A 23,899-nucleotide genomic window follows, 5' to 3' on the forward strand; every position below is an offset into this window, starting at 1 on the left:
ATGGCTCACTCCTCTCACCCCTCTGGCCGGAGGGAGATGACGAATGGAGGGGGCCGCCCCCACCCCCACAACGGAGGCCAGGCCGGGGTGTCCCACACAGCCACGCGCTACATGCAGAAGAAGCAGCACCGCCACAGGGGCAGATCCTCCTCACCCATGGGGAGAGTCATTCTTATCAATGCACCTGTTGATGGTGAGTCTGGGACACAGTCAGTAAACTATCCTCTGTTTACCGTGGTACCACTGTCACACTGCCACGGTCACCAAGAGGCATTTAGGTCAGTCAGTCAGGCAACCAGGGTTAGATTGATATATTGGTTTGCTGATATATCAGGCAGATGTTGACTTTTTATCAAAAAGTCTGATAATATTGGCTAATCACTGCTGTCCCCCTCTGCTGTGATAAATATGATGCAGTTTGTTTGATTATTTGTATATTATGTAATTGGCCAATATTACACTGGTTGTCTAAGGAAGTCCTAAGCTGAATTGATTACAATACAATATAGATTCCACACAAGTCTATACATTCATATGTTAGTGACCCATGTTCTAAGAAAGAATACAGTTCATGGGGAAACACTGAATAAACACTTGTAAATCTGGTGATTTTTTTTTTGCATTAAATGGTCAAATTTAATGATATTGAGTATTGAATATTGTTGGCATCAAACCAAAAAATATCCACATTTAACAGTTTACAGCACTTTCTACAAATAATTTTTGTTTATTGAGCTGTATATTACTGTAACATTAACTATGAATCTTCACACCTTAACTGCAAACAGCCACAATCCCCTTCTTGTATTCAGAAAGACCCATAGGTCATACAGAAAATACACTGTGGGACTGTACAAACCTGAACTTGTTCTTTATTCAACATTACTGTAACAGGAAGTATACACACAGATAAGATCAGATGACGGTGGCTGTTACATGTCTGTGTGTTTTCTGTGGTTTTTGAATGTGCGTGTGTTTTGTGTGTATGTAGGTGGGGATGACAGTGAAGATATCCACACAGTGACCGTAGATAAGAGTCCAGATGGGCGTCTGGGCTTCAGTGTCCGCGGGGGATCTGAACATGGACTTGGCATATTTGTCAGCAAGGTGGAGGATGACAGCTCTGCAGGTTAGCAGTGAGTGTGTGTGTGTAGTGTGTGTGTGTGTGTGTGTTTGTGTGTTGGCCTGTCTGTGTGCATGTGTTTCACGTGGTGACTGTGTGCTTTTGTTTGTGTGTGCTCGCTTCTGTGTGTGTGTGTGTGTGCTTTGTTTACTTGGGTGTATCCTGACCTCTGCCTGTGTCTTCAGAGCAGGCTGGCCTGAGTGTGGGTGATAAGGTAGTGGAGGTGAATGGGATCAGCCTGGAGAACATCACCATGAGCAGCGCTGTGAAGGTCCTGACAGGCAACAACAGGCTGAGGATGGTGGTGAGGCGGGTGGGGAAGGTCCCAGGCATCCGCTACTCCAAGGAGAAGACCACATGGTGAGGGGAAACTGAGTGCTGCTGCATACTACAGATTTACCCCAATGATCTGTGAATTAGGCTGTCAGCAGTGGTGGAAAGAGTACTAGAATGTCCTACTCAAGTAGAAGTACTGGTACTTAGAAGTAGAAGTAGAAGTACTGGTGTAAAAATCTACTTAAGTAAAAGTAGTGTTGTAAAAATCTACTTGAGTAGAAGTAAAAAGTAGCTCATTTAAAAACGTACTCAGAGTAAAAGTTACAAAATAAAGTGCACAAACAAAGTAAAGCCAGATTACTCTTCTCGTATTTGTTGACTAGCCATTCACTGTAAATGGCTCCAAAATTGGCTAATTTACGATGGTCCAGTTTCTGAGGTTTATGGAGTACTTTGTACTCTGTAATGGGTGTGATTTAATATGTAGCTAAGTACAATTCTTCAGCAAAAATGTACTCAAGTAAAAGTAAAATTACTAACTTTAAAAAATACTCAAATGATTATTTGTGTTATGTTGAAAAAATTGCAAAACGCAATAAACAGATTAAAAAAAAAAAAAAAAATACTCAAACACATACAAGTACACAAAAAAGCAAGTAAATGTAGTTAGTTGCTTCCACCCATATCTGTCAACGTGCTGCCAAAATGAAATCCAATTATCTACAATTAAATGTGTACTCAAGAGTTCAAGTAACAAATTAACCAGCTAATTACTGTATTGAATGTGCTATACTGACAAGGGGAAACTTGCCGTCTGCTCTTACGTAATGTACAGACCATGATCTTGTTTTCACCACTGCTGACCTTTGCATGGCTTTTGTATTGTGTATTCTTGAGCGAAGCTCAAACTGGTTATCTTGCTGTTGGGGGATCTTGGTTTCATGTGGCAGCGGTGGATGGATTACCACTGCGACCTTTATGGCTATTTGATTAACTGATACAAGAGGCCTGAGCTCAGGGGGGAATGGGGATGATGGGTATGTGAGTGTGTGTGTGTGCACGTGTACCGTCTTATGTGCATTGCGTGTGTGTGGTCATCATATCTAACATGTTTGCACATGTGTGTAGGGTGGATCTGATTCACAGGCGGATGGTGGTGGAGGAGAGCGGTCGCACGCCATCAGACGCCAGTTCAGACAGCGCTCTCCGCAGGATCGTCCACCTCTACACCACATCAGACGACTACTGCCTGGGCTTCAACATCAGAGGAGGCAAAGAGTTCGGCCTGGGAATATATGTTTCTAAGTATGGACCAAGTCTGGCTGGAAACACACTTAGCTGCGCATAATATCAAATAAAGGTTGATGTGAAAATACTGATCAGATATTATAACAGATTCATGTAAACTCATTTGAACAGCAGGGTGGTGTAGTGAGTAGGGAGGCATTCCTTCAGCTGGAGGTGGCGGCTTCAGGCCCCCATCTGCCCTGCTGAAGTGTCCTTGAGCAAGACACTGAATCCCTATCAGATCTCTTCGGAGGGGAGCGAGGGAAAACATAATTTCCCTGCAGGAATCAAATATCACATTATGAATTCACTTGCATTTTTTTGTTTTTGTTTTAGCATGAGTTCAAAGCAGCAGATGCTCAAACAACTGTTAGAAGGTACTGTTTGTGTGTGTGTGTGTGTTTGTGTGTGTGTGTGTGTGTGTGTGTGTGTTTGCGCGTGTGTGTGTATGCGTGCGTGTGTGTGTGTGTGTGTGTGTGTGTGTGTGCGTGTGTGTATGCGTGTGTGTGTGTGTGTGTGTGTATCTCTTCAGGCTGGACCCAGGCGGACTAGCAGAGCTGCATGGCATCAAAATGGGTGACCAAATCCTTGCAGCCAATGGGGTGAGCTTTGATGACATCACCCACAGCAACGCAGTTGAGGTCCTGAAGAGCCACACCCACGTCATGTTGACCATCAGGGTGAGAGGCAACTTTTTAATTTCTAGTCTGGGGTCCGGTATCTCATGTGGCTGCTACACTGCCAGTGAAACTGAAGTCAGAACTGTGTCCCCCTTGCTGCTGTACCCAAACAGACACATTAAGAAAAAGTATGATAAATTACCTTTGTGGTTTGAATGAAACAACATCATACAATGAGGCAGTATTAAACATTTGCATATGTTTAAACATATCAGTTGATCTTCTTGGGAGTGGGACAGAATGAGCCTGCATAGCAAAACAGACAGTGCGCGCACGTGTACGGATCAGTGTGTGCAGGGGTGCGGCACTTAAACTCGTGTCCTTTTTTGATAGTGCAATTGTGTGCATGTGTGTGTTGTGTGAGTGTGTGTGAGCGTGTGTATGCCTGCTCTCTTAGGTCTGACATTCCTCTGTACTCATTTTACTCCTCTGATCTCAGGTTCCATGTGTGAAAAACAGCCAGGGACGACGTTCATTATTCAAAGGCAGTCAGGGATCAGGTTATAATCAGCAGAAAGCCTCATTTTATGTGTTCCTTCAATGCTGTGTCAGACCCAATTATGGCACAAAATCACACATAGTGCGGCCAGGGTTCGGTTACTTAACGCCCCCACAGCTGCTCATCTGAGGCTTTGTGGAAGATCTGAGACGGGGCCTGGAGTGACTCCTCTTTGACCTTAAATAGTGCCTATAGGTGAGACGATCCCTCAAGGTGGATATTGGAGGATATGGGACACTAATTCTCTTGACCCAAAACGGCTCCTTCCTCATAAGGAATGTTGCATAAGTTTGGTTAGCCAATTGTCCAGGAAATGTAGAGCTTTGATATGCTACTGGTGTAGGCACATGTGCAATTTTTAATTTCCCAGTTTTATGCCCTAACACATAGTCTCTCTCTCTTTTATTCTTCAACAGGAGGCTGGAAGATACCCTGCGTACAAGGAGATGGTGGCAGAGTACAGTTGGCTCGACAAATGTATGTTTTCTATCCCAAAACAATATTTATAATATGATTTTATGAGATAGAGATTGGTTATAAATTCTAAATGAGATGATGAGTTGAACAGCCTATCAGCTTGAAAAGATGTAATTACATGGCACTAAATGTTATAGAACAAGATATTAAAGACTCAACCTGGTCATCCCAAGAGTTTTTACAGAGAAGTAATTGGAATTCTAAAGTCTAATTTCTCTTTACAAGGCCACGTGTTGTTTCTACTTGGACATCTTTCAAAGAAAAGTAGAACACTGGCCACATGTAGCCCGCTTATACTAAAACCCTGTCATGCATTTTCTTCGCAGGCCTCAAATTCCCTGTTTTTTTTTTCAGTTTGATATGAGTGTGTTTCTGAAAATAGCCAGGAATTAATTTGGTGTACTCAAAGGCAGCTCAGTCGTCTGGAACAGAGCATGACCTGACATCTGGGTCTCTGGGTGTTTATTCTTCAAGGATCTTTGAAGATGCAGAGTCATTCCGGGGTTGCATTTCAAAACAAAACAAAACAAAAAACTCCTGGTTCATGTTCCCCGCTCCCCAAAGCCAATGGGATTAACGGGACGTGAGGTCAGACAGGAGCCAGTCAGCACTAAGCAGACTGTAAAATAAGGAATGAAACTCACAGTACGCATTTTATTCACTATGTAACTTTGTAGCTTTTGTGTTGGGCCAGCTGGTCGGTTTCACAAGGTATTGCATTTGCCTTGAGTTGAAAATAAGATTCTCAAAGTCCTAATCTCATCTCCTTTATTGTATTTGTGGTGTTTTCTCAACAGTGGCCAATGGAGGCCCTGCTCCCTCCTCGCAGGGCTCTGACTCCTACTCCTCCGCTTCCTCCTTGTCTTCCGGCACCCCCCTCAGCTCCCTCAGTGGCCTCTCTCAGGTCCTCTTCCCTCCCATCTTCGGCCATGAGATGGTAGACGTCGCCATCTCCACAGAGGACCGCTCCCGACGTCCAAGCAGCGCCGAGCGCACCGCCGAGACCGCCATGCAGACCGACCCCCACCCTCCCAACTACCCGGAGCACCCCTCGCCTCACGCTTCACACCTCGGCAGGCCGGTCGCCACGGAGACCAGCCGGACTCTAGGCGCCACGGTGCTGCTGAAGGACACGGTGATACGTGGGAAAGGGGAGGGGCCAAGGGAAACGGGAGGAGCCGGAGAAGGAGGGCGGGGCAGGGCGAGGACCCCGTCGTCAGGGGAACAGGACGTGGCGAAAGCCTCGCCCAAGACGGAGGTGCTGATGGCGCTGAGCAGACCGCGGAAACCTATCAGACGCTCCCAGAGCCACATCACTGAGAAAGGTGAGAACTACAGGCTCAAAGGGATTGTAAGGAGATTGGAACGGTGGATGTCAGTTTGCTGCATTGATTCAGTACTAATTCTAAAAGTAGTAGTGTTCCATATTGTGTTGCCCTAAATTGGTAGATGTTGTTGATTTGCATTGTTTTGAACAAGGTTTATTTATAGATTTTTGTTCATATAGATATCACATCACTGTCCACCTAAACCTGAACATGTAGATAACCCCTCCCCCCTCCCCATCCTTGGTTACAGTCAGACAGTGTACATCCCAAGACAATGAGAAAATAATAAATAAAAAGAAACCTGAAACCAACAGAAAAAAGATAGATTGTAAAATCTAATATAATAACAATACCACTAATAATATTTTTTTTTTTAACAGAACTAAATCAACTAAAGGTGAGGTTAGACTTGATTTGTATTGTTGATCGTATTGGCAAACCCATTGGAGAAGTCAACCTATCCAGAATCAAAGTGCGCTGAGTATCGCAGCCACAGCGAAGCATAATCAGGTTCAGTGCTTTAGCTGATTCAGTAGGCAGTACCTGCATTCACTGGGTAATCAGATCCGCCTCCGAGCTTGAAGAGATCCCTCTACAGGGCAACAGTCAGTTGACCAGGCAGTGACCCCTCAGTCCTCTGTCTCTAGAAGTAAACAAAAACATCCCACTCCACGTTGCTGATTTAAGCTCCAGACAGAATTTTCCCAAGAGCACAAAGTTAACGCAGAGCCGTAATGAATCGCTGCCCTCTGTTCTCGCTTGTCATACCTCTGTGAGAATTGAATAAGAACAAGCGTATGAAGAAATATCCATCTAACCCTTCAGAGGGCCGGTGAGTTATTAGCCTTTCTTTTACAATTTATCCAACCCTTTCATAGCGCCAGGAGCCGGCGGGCGCTCGGGGCAAGGCCCGGGGGCTGATGGGACATTTGTTATGTAAGCTGGAGCACTTCTCTCCTGCGCTCTCAATAGATCAGGGTGTGTTCAGGACGGTGTGGCTGCAATTCATCAATATTACTGTGTCACTTTCCACAGTGGAAGATTTACTGCAGTGAACAGAGAAGCTGACTGGAAGAGAAATGAACAGTCTGTACTCATAGAGGAGTGTGTGTATCACCCAGTGTTATTGACTAACAGTAAGCATGGAAGCATACAACGACTAATGAATTATGCTTTCAACAGCATACACAGATAGGCACAATGTCCCGTTCTTGCTGTGTTTCTACACCACTTCGGGAAAGTTTTAGGATTTAACTGTAGCAAAGATCACATGAAACTGCTCTTGATTTAGTTTTTTGAGTTTAAAAAAATAGCTTGTTTGTATTCATGCACACACTAGGTAATAGTTTGTGCAGACTTTACACACCAGGCTTCATTCTGTTATATCACTGGGTTGGAAAAATGTATCTACTGCACCTGTGTTGATTCCTCTAGTGGGGCTGAGCCAGCAGTCTAGACTATTTTGTCTCCTCTTTTTTCCCCCCCTCCAGAGGACAAGCAGAAAAAGAAGAGACAACAGAAGAAGAGCGAGGCAGAGGGGAAAACCACCCTGCAGCGCTCCAAAACCTTTGTCAACCTCCTGTTCAAGAAAGACCGCAAGGAGAAGAGCCGTACCAAGTCGCCGTCCCACCATGTTGACAGAGGTGAGGACCGGGACAGTGCGAGTGTCCCACATGACACATTCGTTCCTTCCCTACACATATTGTATATTCTCCTCTTGTGATACAAGTGAAAAATCTACCAGGGGGTTGAGAAAATTTTTCTAATGTAATTTAACTTGTTTTCTTGTGTGACAATAGCTTGAAATAAGGTGGATTACACCATTAGTGTCAAGGTAATGTCACTGGAAGAAAATTCTTGAAAGTAGTTGATTTGCATTGGAAACAAGTCAAAGTATCACATCCCATCAGCTGATTTTTTTTCACTTGTTTTAAGAAAAATAGGATTTTAACACTAAATGTAGTAAGTTTCTCTTTTAGCCAGTTTTTTGTTTCACTCCAGAGTATTCCCTTTAATTCCTTAGACAAGGAGAGGGGTCGTCCCTTCCAGCTCTTGAGCTCCCCGAGAGAAACCCGTGCTGGGGTGAAGGACAGGAGCCTCTCGCCCCGGCCGGTGGAGACCCTGAAGCAGGTGGAGGACATGTCAAGGAAGCTGCTCAGCCAGGATGAGGTGGCTGCTGTGATGAGACACTGTCGGCGGGTGAGTTCCTGATCCGAAATGTCCACCTCACACACCACAGTGGCCCTCTCCTGTGTTTTTTCACAGTCTACTTGAAGTCTTAAGGCGATTGTGCGCAGCATTGTTCCCCGTGTCTGTTTGAGTTTCTCTGAATGATAGATGTGTCTGGCGGTGGCGGTGACAAAAGACGGATTTGGCCTGTCATTTATGATTAGGATCAAATATCAGCGATCATCTGATCCCCTTGTCTCCCTCAGCCCCGCTCACACTCAGCGGCCACTCTCACAGGATCAGCTCCTCAGCCAGGCCCTTTCCACCACTCTGCATAAGATAACAGGTCTACTTAGAGCACAATGTGACTCTCCTGGTAATGTGCTGGCCAAACACCAAACACTGAAATCACTGGTGGATTGTGGTGTTCTAGGGAAGATGAATATTTAACAGTCCATATCGGAACATCTTTTCCAACCCAACACAACCTGACACATCTTGAAAAATCTACGCCTTGGGAGCCAATCCAAGGTGGAAAATCTTGGAAAACCTTGAAAAAGTCTTAAGGGACCTACCACAAATAAGCATGTTTTGCACCTTGCTTCAAAGGCCTTTTGTCTTTTCAAAACATTTATTTTATGCTCAGAAAACAAATTTTTCTATGGAAATAACTAACAAGTTGGTTCTTGTTCTTGTTCTTGTTCTTGTTCTTGTTCTTCTTCTTCTTCTTCTTCTTCTTCTTCTTCTTCTCCTTCTTCTCCTCTTTCTTCTCCTTCTTCTCATTCTTCTTCCCTATTTCTGTGTATCCATCTAATTCTTCTCTCAGTTTTTGTCCGACAATGTGATTGAGGATCTAGTGCGCCCCCTTCTGGCAATCTTAGACAGGCCAGAGAAACTGCTACTGCTCAGAGAAATAAGGTGAGATGTGTTGAGCGTGTGCGTGTGTGTGTGTGTGTGTGTGTGTGTGTGTGTGTGTGTGTGTTTTTATATGTATATAAGCAGATCTAATTGACTCTGATCCTGTCCTCTGCAGAATGCTGATCCCTGCTACTGAGCTGGGTCGTTTTGACAGCATGGTCATGCCCTTTGAACTGGAGGCTTATGATATTCTGAAGAGTCGCTCTGGTGAGCAGAGGATGTACATAATATTAAGTATTTAGTTTTAGTCTTTCTTTTCTTTAGGTAAACTTAAAGATGCAGCTTCCTGTCAGGATGAAAGAAAGACAAGAATAAGAGATGTAGAAATTAGAAAAAGCAGATTAGATTACACAAATGAATCTATGAATCTTCTCTTTAGTGCGTTCTCCAGCTCTGCGCTCCCCTCGCAGTGGGACCCCTCGACGCCACCTCATCACCCCAATCCCAGGTAGGCTCACCATTTGTGTGTATATGCATGTGTACAGTATGTATAGTGAATCTGTGAATCTTTCTCTATATTTCTGTATCTCTTCCTTTCTCTCCCTCACTCTCTCTCTCCAGATCTCACTTCCTTTCTCTCACTCTCGCTCTCTCTCTGTCTGGCCGATGGCCTCTCTCTGATCCCAGAGGGATATTAGATACATGAAGGGCTGATCCCGCTCTCCTTTTGTGTCCTCTCCTTTCCCTCTCTTATTTTCCCTTCCCTCGCTCCTTTCCTGCCCCATCTCATATCCGGAGTGTCAAAGTGAAACACCTGCACATGCAGACCATATCCTGTCCCTGGCATTCCATACACACATACCCCCCTCCTACCGTTATAAAAAAATGCACACACACACACACACACACACACACACACACACACACACACACACACACACACACACACACACACACACACACACACAAACACACACATTACACAATATCTCAGGTTTCCTGTGCCTGCGCTGTAGCTGAGGCTTGTATTACATCTCTGTTGCCTACAGAAAGGACAGAGAGCCGACTCTGAGTCTTAGACATGCCTGGCCTGCCAGCATGGTGCTTCAGCAATACAGTGATGCTTTGAGCCTTTTCATACAGCAGTCTCATTCAAGAGTCACAGAGACACACTACAGCCTCACTTTAGAGTGACTACAGCCATCTCACTTTCCGAGGTCACAGGTTAGGTGTCACTGGGTCGACATTATGAAAGCAGGAGGAAGCTGACAGGGCATTACTGAGGTGGTCTGTGTTTTCACAGGTTGAGGTGGCCGACCTCTGATAGCAAGAGATGCAGATTGGGGTCTGATGTGAATGGCAGCCACTTCTTGTCCCATTCAGAAGTGACACAACTTACTCCCAGACTTCTTAATGCTCAGAAAGAAAAGATTTTCCGGGGTTGTGAGAGTGTATCTCACAATATAATACAGTGACTCTGCAGGTTAAAGCTGGACTTAATGTATTTATGTGTGTGTGTGTGTGTGTGTGTGACCAGACTCCAGAGGTGGATTCCAGCTCCAGCCGGTCCAGGACATGCTGAGGGAGCATCAGCTGGTCGAGGACCTGGAGAGACTGCGTATGTCCGGCCTACAGGCGGGCCACGTGCCGCCGTCCCGTGCCTTCATCCCCCTCTTGGACGTACCTGTGGACAGTTACGCCTCCTCTGCCCTGCGCTCCCGCTCGCCGAGCCCCTCCCCCTCCCCCCCCCATCAGTTTCGCCTCACGGATGTCTCCCCACACAGCACCCCCCAACGTGGGCGCCAACCCCAGCTCTCCCCGCTCAGAAGAGAGAACGGGGCGTCGCGGCACGATGAGGCCTCCTTGTTGTCCGTGTCGGAGCGAGGAGACGCCAGTCCCGAGCGGGGGAGGTCGCCCGTGAGGAACGGCCACGGCAGAGCGAGGAGGGAGGCCAGTCCTGACAGCGTAGACGGCAGGCGGAGGAGGGAGGAGGGGTACACAGAGGTGAGCGTCCATGTTCCTTCGCAGCGTCAAGGCCGGACCGCTCTGGCTGATGTGTTCGAGCCCCCGAGCCCCTCCAGGAGAGTGAGCGGCCAGCAGGTGAACGGACACTCACATAACGGTCACTGTGTGAAAAAAAGAGCAACACTTCCACCTGAGGAGTATGACATCACCACTGTGACCATCTCCAAGGCCAAGCAGTCCCTGGGTGAGTACAGTACAGAGATGAATATAGTTTACACTTTGATTAAAGTTTAAACCATATGCATTTACAGTTTGAATTGCCATTATACTTTATCTGTGAGTGTGTCTGTTCAAATATCCACAAAGCTATCGTAAAGCTGCCCATTTTAATATTAGTAGTCTCCTATGTTACATCACCAGTAGAGGTCAGGGCATCACTTATTGCTAAACTGAGAGCAGTATGGAAGAGTTAAAAGCTTTTATGTTATTTGATTTACCAAAAAAACTGAGTTTACAGAGTATTTACAGTATAGTTTAAGTCCAAGTTTAGAAGACAGGAATCTGATGTGACCAACCTGCCCCTCAGTTTGTATTGTTTCCCTATGTGTTTACAGGCATTAGTATCTCTGGAGGGATGGAGTCGAAGGTCCAGCCCATGGTGAAGATTGAAAAGATTTTCCCTGGAGGAGCTGCCTCTACAAATGAGGTTCTGAAGGTGAGCGGTGACAGCAGAGAGCAGGGAGAAAGCCCACAGAGTATCTAAAAACAGGTCGCACTTGAATGGCAAAGAATGAATAAAATTAGTATAGTTCCAAGGAGTGCAAGGGCGGTAGAAAGTTTAGGCAACCAAAGTCTACTTTTGCTTTCATCTGAGTTTGCTCCTTCACATCACAGTGGTTTGAAAGTACAACAGCCGTCCATCCTGTTTGTGTGAGTGTGTTTTGACTGGCTGTCAGTCCTCTGCATTGTGGTTATGACTTGTTGTTATAAGTGGTTGTCTATGAAGGAAGGGGCTGTGTGTGTGCAGTGAGGAGTGGAGAGGAGATGAGTGGAGAGTCGTCTCAAGTGGCCCATCTGCTTCATTATAGATGAGGTACATGGGCGCTGGTCTGCTAATGTATTGGTAATATATTGCCTGTACGGTAACTTAACAGTCATCCATGAACTTGGCTTGGCTCACTTAAACACACATGATACACACTCATTCACCGCAGTTAACCACACACTAGAAACTAATACTTTAAGCCCTAGAGCCGAAGATACAGCGGCCAAGCAACAATCACATGAAGATACTCGAAAAGTGCGGGGTGAAAGTTCAGAGGTAAAGGTTGCTGAGTGAGAGGGAGATGTCTGAAGCAGAACCAATACTGTCCAATACAATGTGTGCATGTGTATGTATGTGTGTGTGTGTGTGTGTGTGTGTGTGTGTGTTTCCTAACAGCTAGATATCAAGTGACAACCTTTCCCAGGTCTGCCTGATTAGAGTGTCAAACATTGTGGGGATCCAGTATCGGCTAAGCCTTTCAACTTCCAAGAACTTCCCTCTTACAGTCCCTCTATACACACACATGCCTGCACTCACATTCACACACACACATACACACACACCACACACTTGGGACAAAGACTAAAGGATATAATGGAAGAAAAGATATGAAGAGAGAGAGGGCATGATAGACAATTACAGCAAGAGCAGTGTCAGGAAAGGCGAGGATGGAAAATAAGAAGGATATTGGTGTGTGCAAAAAGACAGAAACTGGCAAAGAGAGGAGGACTGGAAAAACAGATTGAGGCCATTAAGACAGAGAAGTAGTCGGTTAGCCTCAGACTCTGACACGTGGCTACTTTTTTACTCGCTCCCGGCGCCTGACCGCTGTCTGTTGTCTCAGCCTCACACCTTGCAGCCGCAGCGAGTCAGCGAGGCCGTATCAGCTCCCCGGCTCTGTGCTATCTCCCACACTCTGAGTGCAGAGGGAAGCGAGACGGCTGCAGCACGGTGTTAACATGCATCCCGGCTCCTCAGACCCACATGATAACAGACTATCAGTGGAGTGTGTGCTTTGTGCTTTGTGTGTGTGTGTGTGTGTGTGTGTGTGTGTGTATGCGACTCTCCCTGCCACCTTCTCCTTGTATCAGCGGAAATGTGGGCATGAGTTGCGTAAGTGTGTCATGTGTTTTGTGTTTAACTGGCTGTATAAGAGGCCAGTGGGAATGCTTCAACTGGGCCTATATTTAGTGCCACTCTCACACATTCGCTTTGTTTAGACTGCCATCATCATTTTCTATGCGTGTGTGTTGTTAAGCCGGAGTGAAATAACACACATGGGAGTCAAATTCAGCAACAGTTTATGATGAGACGCATCACTTTTTCTTTGTGTGTACTTATCTATGTGGGTGCGGCACATGCTGTTGACCATCTGAGATCCTCAGAGCCATTAACTCTGTGCTGATGCTCTTTGTACAGACATATAGCTTAGACTAAATAGTGATCCACAGACATCAACGTTCAAGCCGATACTTCTCCGTTCCTTATCAAAATAATCCAGTTGGATGTATTTGTAATGGGCTGGTAAACCACATTACGAAAGATCCCTCCTTTCGTGCAGAGGCAGGAGTCGTTTTACGAGGCGTGTTATTTTTGGACGATGATATCCATTGGCTAGAAAGAGGAAGCCTCATAAATGCACTCCATAAATGGCCCGTAAAGAGGATGGGGCAGATTAGGTCGTGATCTATTTAATTCAAATAAATTACTTTTCAAAAAATGAAAAAGCACTTTCTAATCTCCACTTTGGTTAAATGGATCTAAATCTTTTGATGCTGTTCTCACGGAAGGCTGTAGCGTTGTTGGTCAACACTACTGGTCTGATGAGCTGCAGCAAAACCTGCAAATCTTCCCATACCACCCAAATATCGCTCCTCCCTATCTTGGCATAATAGATAGAATGGAATAGCATAGAATAAAGGGAAAATATCTATTCATATCTGATGACTGGAAAGGAAAAGGGAAAGGGACACACTTGGGGGAGATACAACAATGGCCGTCGGCCTTGTGTGTGTGTGTTTGTGTCTGTGTTGCGTGTTGCTAACCTTCACTGAGGTGGAGCGTGTTAGGCAGGTGCTTCCTCGGCAAGCGCTGATGACATCAGAGGAAGTTCCTCTTTTCAGGGTTCCAAAGGTTTGCCACAATCCGCTCTCATCCTGCAGGAAACAGTGAGTGTGTGAGTGTGTGTGTCTTTGTGTGTATATGTTCTTTTTTTCAACAACCTTGTGCTGAAGGGGAAACTTTATATGTACACTCGTGACGGCCTTCTGTGTGAATATATTAAAGTAATGGGAGAGCCCCAATTCTCTGTGGCATAAATCAGGTTCCCGCTAAGGGACAGAGTCACTGCGGATTTATGGAAACTGTCTGTGCTGTTGTTCTGGAGAGAGATGGACGACTGGAAGAAAAGGGGAGACAGGGAGGGAGGAGGAAATAGAAGGCTAGAGATATAGGTAATGAGGACTAAATATTGTAATTACATGTTTACGTTATACAGTGTATTATGTGTTGCATGCTCTTACCTGTGTGTGTGTGTGTGCAGGCAGGGTATGAGTTGCTGTCCGTGGACGGCGAGTGTCTGCAGGGAGTGACTCATCAGCATGCGGTGGACGTAATTCGCAGAGCGTTCAGCAACAAGGCCAAAGACCCAATGGTGTTCGTGGTCAAGGTCCCCAAGCCCCGTCCCGCCCCCTCCAGAACCCAGGAGACCCGCTGACTAACCTCCTCTGGCCGGGCATGAAGGACAGCTGGGAGCAAGACTGATCACAGCCTCACCTTAAACCTTCAATTCCTGGGAGAGTGAAGCTGCGGGGATTCGCTCCAAACAGGCAGCGCTGGGCGGGGAGAGCTGCGGTCATAGCGGAGAGGAATGGATGCTGTCTCCGTAAGGCACAACAGGATTAGTTCTGTGAAGGGTGCAGGATGCAAGAGAAGTAGCTGGAAAAATGTCAGAAAGAAAGGTGAATGTGGTGGAGCAGTTCTGCGGGTTGAACTTCAGCTGTTAGCTTATCCATCCAGAATAAAGACTGTTATTAATTACTTTTGCTACATGAAATGTTGAAATATAAATGTTGACTTTTATAACATTCTTAGTGTTTTTAGCAAATATTTTAAAATTACAGGAAGAGCACTGACTAAAACCATAACTGGACAAAAAGCAAGCAACATGTCATTTTCTAAGGGATCTTTTATGGGACCAGTGATATGATAGCGTGGTTCATGAGTTTCTCCTTGGTTGAATTTTATTGTGCCACTGTTCAGCGCATGGCAACCTTGCGGTAACCCCCTCAGGACTGTCTCAATTGTGGAGCCAGCGGTCTGCACTTCTTAGTCGGAGCATCTCAGTCCACCGGATCTGCAGGGTTGCCAGAGGGGGATTACCCCAGCCTGCGTTATGAGATTTATAGATTTATACCCAGATTAAACCCCTGTATTATGTCAAAACTGATAGTTTGGGTTTAGTGGATGTCTGGGGGGGATTATTACAAATTGCTGCTCAGTATTTTTGTGCTGTATTCCTCTGGCAGAAGTGCTTGTGCTCTGGAGCAATCCGCCACTTTAGAGGCTTAATTACACCATGCTGTGGACTGAGCTTATGCAGACATGTGGAGGAGTTGGAAAAACATGTCAATGAGAAATGCAGGACATGGAGGCCAGTGGCACAGTTTAAACCAGAGTAGGGCAGAGGAGCTCCGGACAAAAAGGTGACTAGAATATAGTATTCACTGTGCCTTACTTTTACAAAAGGCCACTGGGCTGAACACTGATGAAATGCTGCACGAGATTGGCTTGAACAAGTTCTAGTAAAAAGGTCAAAGGAATATGTTTCAATTCCTCTGTAATTTACATGTAATTAACTATAATGTTGATGAAACACAGTGCATCCATGCCTTCAGATCTATCACAAAGTACTTCACATGTTTCAATTAACCACAATAAATGCTCTCTCAATATACTTTGCTCACCCTTGTTATGTTTTTGGTTGGTTTTGCCTGTGTAGAAAAGCAATGAAATCGACAGTCACTTTAAGGTGTGACAATTTGTTCTTTAATTAAAAACACAGTCATTTGTACAACAAATTTACACATAAAAATATACATGGACAAACTACATACTCTATGAATTAATGAAGACACAACATAAGGAAACATAAAAATATGCACACAAAGGAAAAAAACGTCACAAAAAGAAATGTGTTACGTTGCTTTGGTCTAGTCACAGTGGCTACATTTGAAATAGATATTTTGTCTGAATAAAAGACAATGTCACTCTGTTATACTATTTAGTGTTTTAGATATTTACACGGAAAACAGTTATGTGATGATGAAGAGAAGTGAGATATGGGGGAAAAAGGAAGTCCAGGATGCACACAGTACTTTCGGTGAGGGGGTCAGTTTGGTTTGCAACACCTGTGCTTGTTGTTAATCTGAACCTGTGCTGTATCTATGGTGATTAAATAACAGTTTAGGTCTGGCTAATAATATTTGCTGAAAGTGAATGTGGCTGGCTAAATCTCCATTCAAATACACTTTCTTTGACTTTAAGTTAACTTATGCACAGTGCAGAGTTTTAATATTGTTCCACTAAATCTCTTAAACCACAGTGAATGTGGTAACGCCATGCAAAATGCATAATAAATCTGATAGGGAGTCTGATACCAATTTGGGAAACAATATAGTGTTTCAGTATTAAGAGATTTAAGAGACTTATAGATATTGATCAGTTTTGCTGAAAGGATTCAATTGAATTTCCAAGTATAGGAAATATAACAACGCCTTGGTTTGCATCAGTTCTGGCCTCAACTTGATCAAGAAGACACTCAAAATGACCCGTCTCATGCAATGATAAACTAATGATACACACAAAACCCAATGATGATGATATGGGGTGATGTGATATTATGATACTGACAGTCAAGTGAAAGATCATTCGAAATGGAGAGACAACAGATTACTTCAAAACTGAGCCCAAAATAAAAGCTCCCAACAGTTTCATCAGTGGTCATTAGAGAGTCTACTTTAGTGTCACACAGACTATATAATGTCAACAAACGTTCATGCATTACAGTATTAGGTGCACTCCTTCTACGCTGTCCCCCTCCATTTAAAACTGATCCATCATTTGAAATATTGGTATGTGATAGTTATATAGAAGTCTTTATACTTTGTATATTAAACCCACACTGATACCAGTACTACAACAAAATATCTTCAGGTGCTATATATAAAAAAATATACAACATCATCTTCATTATATAGATTTCCATTTATCTATTATTCATTGATATAGACTCTTTGTAAAATAAAAGACAATAGTTCTCATCCCATTTTTCTTTTTCATAGAGACCCACCATGCTCAGTGTTACACAAAAGCCCTGCATATACTGTAAGTTTAGCTAGAAAACAGAACAGTCCACAGCTTCAACTGTTAACATGCTTCCCACTGGCTTAGATTTAGACTTTGTGCCGTTTTCTCACCCTCACCTCGAACCCTGACACCATCTGAACCAGCCGCTCCTAGAATCTGAAATAACAAAGACATGCAGGCATGCCAGTCTCACTACCTGTAAATCTGTCAGTGAGGATTACAGTCTAGGGGGGAGAGACACGGAAGACTCGGAAAGCATTATTTGGCTTTGGGCCGGCTACAGCAAAATAAATAGTCCTCTAATGGGAAGAGGGAGAATGAAGGGGAAGTAAATGGAAACTCTGAATAAGCATGCCTACAGTTCAAACGACACCAGCTGAAATCTCTCAGCGATGTCACGTGACCGAACCAAAGAATATGCTCCACTCTCAGTTGCCCCTTCAATGTTGATATCTTTATATTTGAGGTGTGTTCCACTGCTATAAAAACTGTGTTGTGTACGTTGAAGGAGAGGAAGAGACAGAAAGAGAGAAAGAGAAAGAGAGAAAGGCAGAGAAAGACAGAGAGAGAGAGAGAGGAGTATCAGCAGCATTGTGGTGATATGTCCCATGCTACGGTGCGCTTCCTGGTGCTACATGTTTGTAAAATGTAAATGTTTATATAAAAGAGAGCTCACTGCATTGAGAGTTTCTGAATGGGTTGACACATTGATAGAGTGCGATAGTGAGACTGTTGGTGGTCTAGAGCAGCGTTCAAATAAAGCATTTCCTTTGAACGTTTGGTTTCTGTCTCCTCGGCGGTCCGGGAAACGACAGAACAGAATGTCGACATGTAAGCAAACCGAGAGCCAGCGTCAAAACTGGTTTCTGGAAGTCCAACGATTCGCCTTGCAAGGAAAAACAGTTGTGTCCATAACAGAATAGAGCAGGATATTTGCAAAAACAATCCCAGGTTTCCCCTTGGTGAACAGATTATTTCGGTGCCGGTGGTGATATAATATAATATAATACTTCCGCGGTGGTGACCAATATACTGCATTTCTCTGGAGTGACAACAGTCACATTACATTCCTTTTCAAATACTCACTGCTGAGGAAAGATTTCCGAAACGAGTAAAAGAATACAAAAATGTCTTGTCCTTTGAAATATGACATGAACTGCTGATCCACTGAACACCATACAAATACAAACAAACAGCAGATGTTGTATTTTTTGGCGTCGTTTTCCCTTTACCACTTTGTCGGAGTACTAGTGCAGTGGTCGTCGTCATCAGTCTTACCGATGGGCACAGTAGGAGGGGTGATGAGGTCATCATTAGTGGCCAGCAGTGGTGGAGATGAGGCCGCTGTCACGATGCCTTCACTATGTGCTGGTGGCCAGGGGTTCAGCCTCGTGTGCTAACTAGAGACGTGTGGCCGCCTTTAGACCGGATCTCTGTGCGTGTAATAATATTTTTTGCTTGAAGTTCCTGTTTTTTTTTTTTTTTCGATACCCTGATTTCAGCGTGTTCTGAGAAAAAAACACGCATGCTTTTCTCTGGAGTCCCATAACGTCCCACTGAAGAAAATGAGTCTTTGTGCTGGCATTGTAGTTGGATAATCAAACCTGCGAAGGGCGCTGAAGGGATACCTTATAGTATTCGATACAGTACATCTCTCTTAGCGAAAGGGAAGAGTGCACCTTTGGGAGATCTCCCTTTAGACAGTGTGCAGTCATTTTACGGCGATGAGTGCTTGTTCAGTGGTCCAGGTAAAGCCATGTCGAAGATTAGTGCAGTATTTGGCCTGGAGTTCAATGTTTGGTTTACATCTTCAGTGGCGACAGAGTCCTTTGTGAGTGCTGGTAGTGTACTTACGAGTATGCGTGTCCGTGTTTCTGTGCGCATATAGGTGTGTTTGTGTGTGTGTGTGCATGTGTCTCTGTTTTTAGATCTCAGTGGCGGTGATTTCCTCAAAGTGGATGTCGTTGCTGCCGCTGTGGACCTCATAGTCCTCCACGTCCCTGTTCTCCAGCTCCAGACTCAGCTCCCTCATCACTCGTTCCAGGTCCCGGTTCCGACGGTACATCTGGATGTAGTTCTGCTGCAGCTGCTTCTGGTAGCGGATTACCTGGAGGGGAAAAAAAACAAAAACATATACATTTTTTCTATTCACTCCTGATGATGTGAAACAGAGTTGCTGGATGTAGAAATGACTCCCTCCTCCTCTCCTTCTTACCTTTTCCTTCTCCTCTTGCCACACCCTCCTCTCCTCCTCAAACCCTGACAGCTGCTCCTCACTCGTCCGCCTCTCGTACATGAGCTCAGCCTTCAGCCTTTCCACCTGAGAAAAGGAGAGAGGAAATCTTAGAAACTACACTCTTTCATTATCATCACTCACATCAGAAAGAGCAGAAAGAAATCTACCTGTTGCCTGAGTCCCAGCACTGTCTCTGCATTCTGCCTCTGTGCCTTGGCCTCGTCGCTCTCCCCTCCCCAGGCCAGACGACTCTCCTCCCCGTCGCGGTACACAGAGGGACTGGGCCCGCCCCTTCCTGCCATGCATCTCCCCTGTTGGAGGGACAGGCTCATACACTGGCCCTTGATGCCCGGGCACTGATTCCCGCTGTGACTGGTCAGAGTGTCGCGGAGGCGGGCCGACTCCTCCTCCAAGCGGTTCACTTTCTCCCGGAGCAGCTCGGCTTCGCTCTTGCGTCTCTGGAGCTCATTCTCGCAGACTTCCAGCTCCAGAGAGCGGGTCCGCAGGGCCACCTGGGCCTCCTGGGAATGAGCCTGGCTGGCCTGCAGCTCGGATCGGACTTCTCGGAGCTGGGCCTTCAGCACCACAACGTCTCCAGCCTTCTGACTGAGCTCTGACTGGATCTCCTTCAGCTGCTGCTTCAGTAGGGAGATCTCTCCTGACTTCTGACACACCTGGGGACAGACAGACAGACAGACAGAGAGAGAGAGAGAGAGAGAGAGAGAGAGAGAGAGAGAGAGAGAGAGAGAGAGAGAGAGCGAGCGAGAGAGAGAGAGAGGGAGAGAGAGGGAGAGCGAGAGAGAGGGAGGGGGGGGGGGGAGAGACGGAGACATTGAAAACAGAAAGCACAAATTGTGTCTTGTTGAACACAGAGTGGTACTAAGGATCTCAAACTAACAACCTCTGGTCATTCCTTAAAGCTAAACTCCTTAAATTCCTCCAAGCTTAAAGGCTTATGAGCTTAAACCAAACCTACTAAGCATCACCTCTGACCTAACACCTTTCCAGTGTCTGACTCTCTCTCACCTCCCACTTGGTCTCCTCCAGCCGCGGCCCCAGCTGGGTCTGCTCCCTCTGGATGGTGGCACACCTCCTCTCCAGCGTCTCCCTGTCCTGCAGCAGAGAGGAGAAGTCCTCCTGCAGCTTCTTCTTCTCCTGCTGCAGCTGAAATACCTGAGGACACACAGAGACACACGTTTAATAACTGCTTTACATACTATAGTAATGTAGATATATAGGACTTGGATCACTGTTTCTTTTACTTTGAAAACATACATGTTTCACACATTTACAGTTGAGTATAGTTTGATTCCAAAATGCAATTTTTGAAAAAAGTGACACCAACTCCTATAAAATGATAGACAGCTCAAAGTCAAATCAAATTGCAGTACTTTTTGAATGGTAGTAACTTAATTCTGTAGTTGACAGAATAATAACAGAGTGAAACCTGTATATTTTAAAGATGAAATTCAGGTAATATTTTTCTCCCAAAACGGATGTAGAATTTTGGAATAGGTTATTAAATTCCTTTCCTGACCAATGTTTTGTTTTCATACCATTACCAAATACCAAATCTCTGTATAAATGTTTTTAAATGCTTAGCATACCTGCAGCTGCAGCACCTGCTGTGCCCTCTGGGCCTTCTGGGAGGCCTGCTTCATCTTAGTGGAGCAGCTCTGCCTCAGCTCCTCCATCTCCCTCTCACAGCGACGCTGCTTCTCCTCATAAACCTTTCAGAGCAAAGACCAGGGGTGAGAGGTTAGAGGTTAGCGCTGTACCTGGACTTACATCATGTCAAGTTATCTATAATTTGACCTTTTGAAGTAGAGAAAATAGCAGCAACCCTTTTGTTTTGGTCAGTGCAGGCCAGGACAGAAGTGATTTGTGTGTACCAGTCTGTTTTATGTCTCACCTGGCAGATAGCAGCCTCATTTTCATCCAGATTCTCCCGGAGCTGCTGCAGCTCCAGGTCTCTTTCCCTCAGTTTCTCCTCCAGCTCCCTCACCACCGCCTCGTAGCCCTCCACGGGCGGTGGCGAGTGGCCGCAGGACCCACTGTCTGACAGTGGCTGCCCGCGCCCGCTCAGCGACCCCGAGCCCGTGCTCTTGCTGGACGAGGAACGTCCACTGTCTGAGTTAGTGTGACCGTGGCTCCCATTTGCCACTGTAGTGGTTCGGCCCAGGCCGGGCCCGGGCTCCAGCTGGCCCCCCAGGCCCCCGGAGCCAGACCCGGAGCTGGAGCCCTCACTGGGGGCCAGGCTGTAGCCCGTGCTGCTGTGGGTGGGGAGGCTGGAGAGGGAGTTACGGCCCGAATCTGACATGGAGCAGGACTGGCTGCTCCGAGCGTTGCGACCTCCGCTGTAGGAGTTGCGCTTCCCTTCAGAGCTGGAACTGCTGCTCCCTCCATTGACGTTAGTGCTGTTGGTGCTGTTGGATCCTCCGAGGGGCAGCAGGAGGTTGAGGCTCCCCTGGCTCTCTGAAAGACTGCTGCCCCCTGGCCGCGGAGACAGGTACTGCACAGAGTGACGATTCTTGGGAACCACAGGTTTGAATGCTGTAGGACGGATCAGCACCTTCTCCATGTTCTGAAAGTATAAAAATGAAAAAAAAAATGGCATTAGTGATTGATAAGAGCTAAGCTGTGCTAATTAGAGACGGCTGGTTGAAACTCATTAGAGGAGGGTCAGTGATAAGTTGGCAGGTCACCCCCCAGGGTCTGATTAGTTTAATTTGGTTTAATTGATATTCATGGGTTTCATTAAGCAGTTTTCTTAATGATTTTCCTCCCATCTCAGATAGCGATAGAGATAGAGAGAGAGAGAGAGAGAGAGAGAGAGAGAGAGAGAGAGAGAGAGAGAGAGAGAGAGAGAGAGAGAGAGAGAGAGAGAGAGAAGAGGATAGAGGACAGAGGAAATCTGAATAGAGGGAAGAGAAACAGAGTGGAGGGAGGGGATGTGAGAAAGAGACAAGTGAAAGGCAGAGAGAGCGAAAGCTACTCATATGTTATGTAAGCATTTTTCTTAACGATCTTCCTCTGGGCTCACTGAGTATGTCACTGAATGTAAGTGAGCTCTGACATTGATTATGAGGTGGCCGCAAGGTGAGCGGCCACCAAAATCTATCTTAGCCTGTCGGGCCAGTGATTAAGCTTCCCTCTGGATCGATGGAAATAAATAGCCAATTAGACAGCTGAGCCAATCTGTCGTAAAACATGTCAGCACATGCTGTAGAAACGCACACGTAGGCTTAGCTGTTTCATGAGCATGTATCCCATGGATAGCAGATAAAAAATCCACACCATAAGAAAAGCCATGTGTCATGTTACAGCATCCCAAATATACTGTATGTCACATGCAAAATATTGATAAAGTAAAAAGAATAGCGCTGTTCTGCATACCTATAGCACCATCCCTTCCAGTGGACTCCACTCACCTTCTCTAGCTGTCCGGACACTGGGATGAGTTTGGGAGGAGGCCCTCCAATGTTTCCATTCAGAGTTCTGTTGTCCCTCTGGTCCTCGGAGTCGCTGCAGGGGCTTGCAGCTGTCAGCACCAGGTTGTCGTTCCAGTCTCCAACCACCACCTCATCGCTCACATACCCAAAGTTCCCATTAGTTCCACCGCCTACGGCGCCGGCAACAGTCCCAACAGCTCCCCCGCCTGTCCCGGCAGAGTTACCTGGCCGGGGCTGCTTCTTGGTGGGCAGCGGCGGAGGCAGAACATGGACCTGGGGCTGCGTCTGGTTGCTGATAACCAGCAGCTGCTCCAGGGAGCTCCCGCTGCGGAGGGTGTTATCCTGGAGCCTGAAGCAGCTGGTGGCCGGCGTGGAGCGGCGGGGCTTGGCGGTGAACTCGCTGGCGGCCCGGCAGTGTCTCTCCTGGTACGTCCGGCCTGATATGAGACTGCTGACAGAACCCATGGCTGTCCCGGTGCCACAGGGCCCACAGGGGCCGGAGCAGGGGCCTGAGGGGGAGTGGGATGAGAGCGGCCGGCACTGTTGGACGTCAAGGCTGGAATTGGGGTGGTCAGTCACGGACACAGGCAGGGCCTGAACCAGAGCCATGGCGCCCCGACGGCGTCACACACACCACACACTCTGATAAGAGAGAGACAGAAAGACAGTAGTTAGAGATACAATATAAATGTTAGGTCTATTTATTGGAGAGCTGCATTGCATGCAAACTGTTTCTTACATATTTTTACATCTAGTATACATGAGACAGAATATCATTTCATTTAGGAGAGACTGAGAACAACGCAGACGGAGGGAGAGGGAATGAGTCACAATCATCACGATCTGCAGCTGCTCAGTGATTTTCCTGAATGTTCCCATCCAATCCAGTGTAGTGAGCGTTCATCTGTGTTTTAGTTCTGAGGGGGTTTGAAAACTATTCACCTCATTGCTGGATGATCACAGTCCTCACATGCCAATCAAATAAAATATACAGATCCTCCCTGAAGAAATAAATAATAGCCGCACTTCATCGAGCCTCTATTTTTAGGAGGGCCAAAATGGATACGTATTATTACTACAACACAATAAGTGGCAGGAGATTAAGTGTTCCATTTCCAGATAGTATTATCAGTGTGT

At 45.9% G+C, this 23,899-nt stretch overlaps 1 protein-coding gene across 1 annotated transcript; it reads left to right on the forward strand.

Moving 5' to 3' along the window:
* pdzd7a (PDZ domain containing 7a) lies at nucleotides 1–23,390 on the forward strand. The gene is made up of 16 exons (XM_071515866.1): nucleotides 1–193; nucleotides 992–1,129; nucleotides 1,309–1,483; nucleotides 2,528–2,704; nucleotides 3,219–3,366; nucleotides 4,282–4,342; nucleotides 5,140–5,667; nucleotides 7,161–7,313; nucleotides 7,694–7,869; nucleotides 8,666–8,757; nucleotides 8,873–8,964; nucleotides 9,137–9,205; nucleotides 10,235–10,906; nucleotides 11,277–11,377; nucleotides 14,250–14,375; nucleotides 22,878–23,390. The coding sequence occupies exons 1-16, from the start codon at nucleotides 1–3 to the stop codon at nucleotides 23,358–23,360; spliced, it is 3,384 nt and encodes a 1,127-aa protein (XP_071371967.1). The 3' UTR covers nucleotides 23,361–23,390.
* The last annotated feature ends 509 nt before the right edge of the window (nucleotides 23,391–23,899 follow it).

The sequence above is a fragment of the Centroberyx affinis genome, unplaced genomic scaffold (genome assembly GCF_046629955.1).
Source record: "Centroberyx affinis isolate AG114_WGS23_722 - 3 ecotype Tasmania unplaced genomic scaffold, CSIRO-AGI_Caff_v1 ptg000374l_1, whole genome shotgun sequence".
Taxonomy (NCBI): domain Eukaryota; kingdom Metazoa; phylum Chordata; class Actinopteri; order Beryciformes; family Berycidae; genus Centroberyx; species Centroberyx affinis.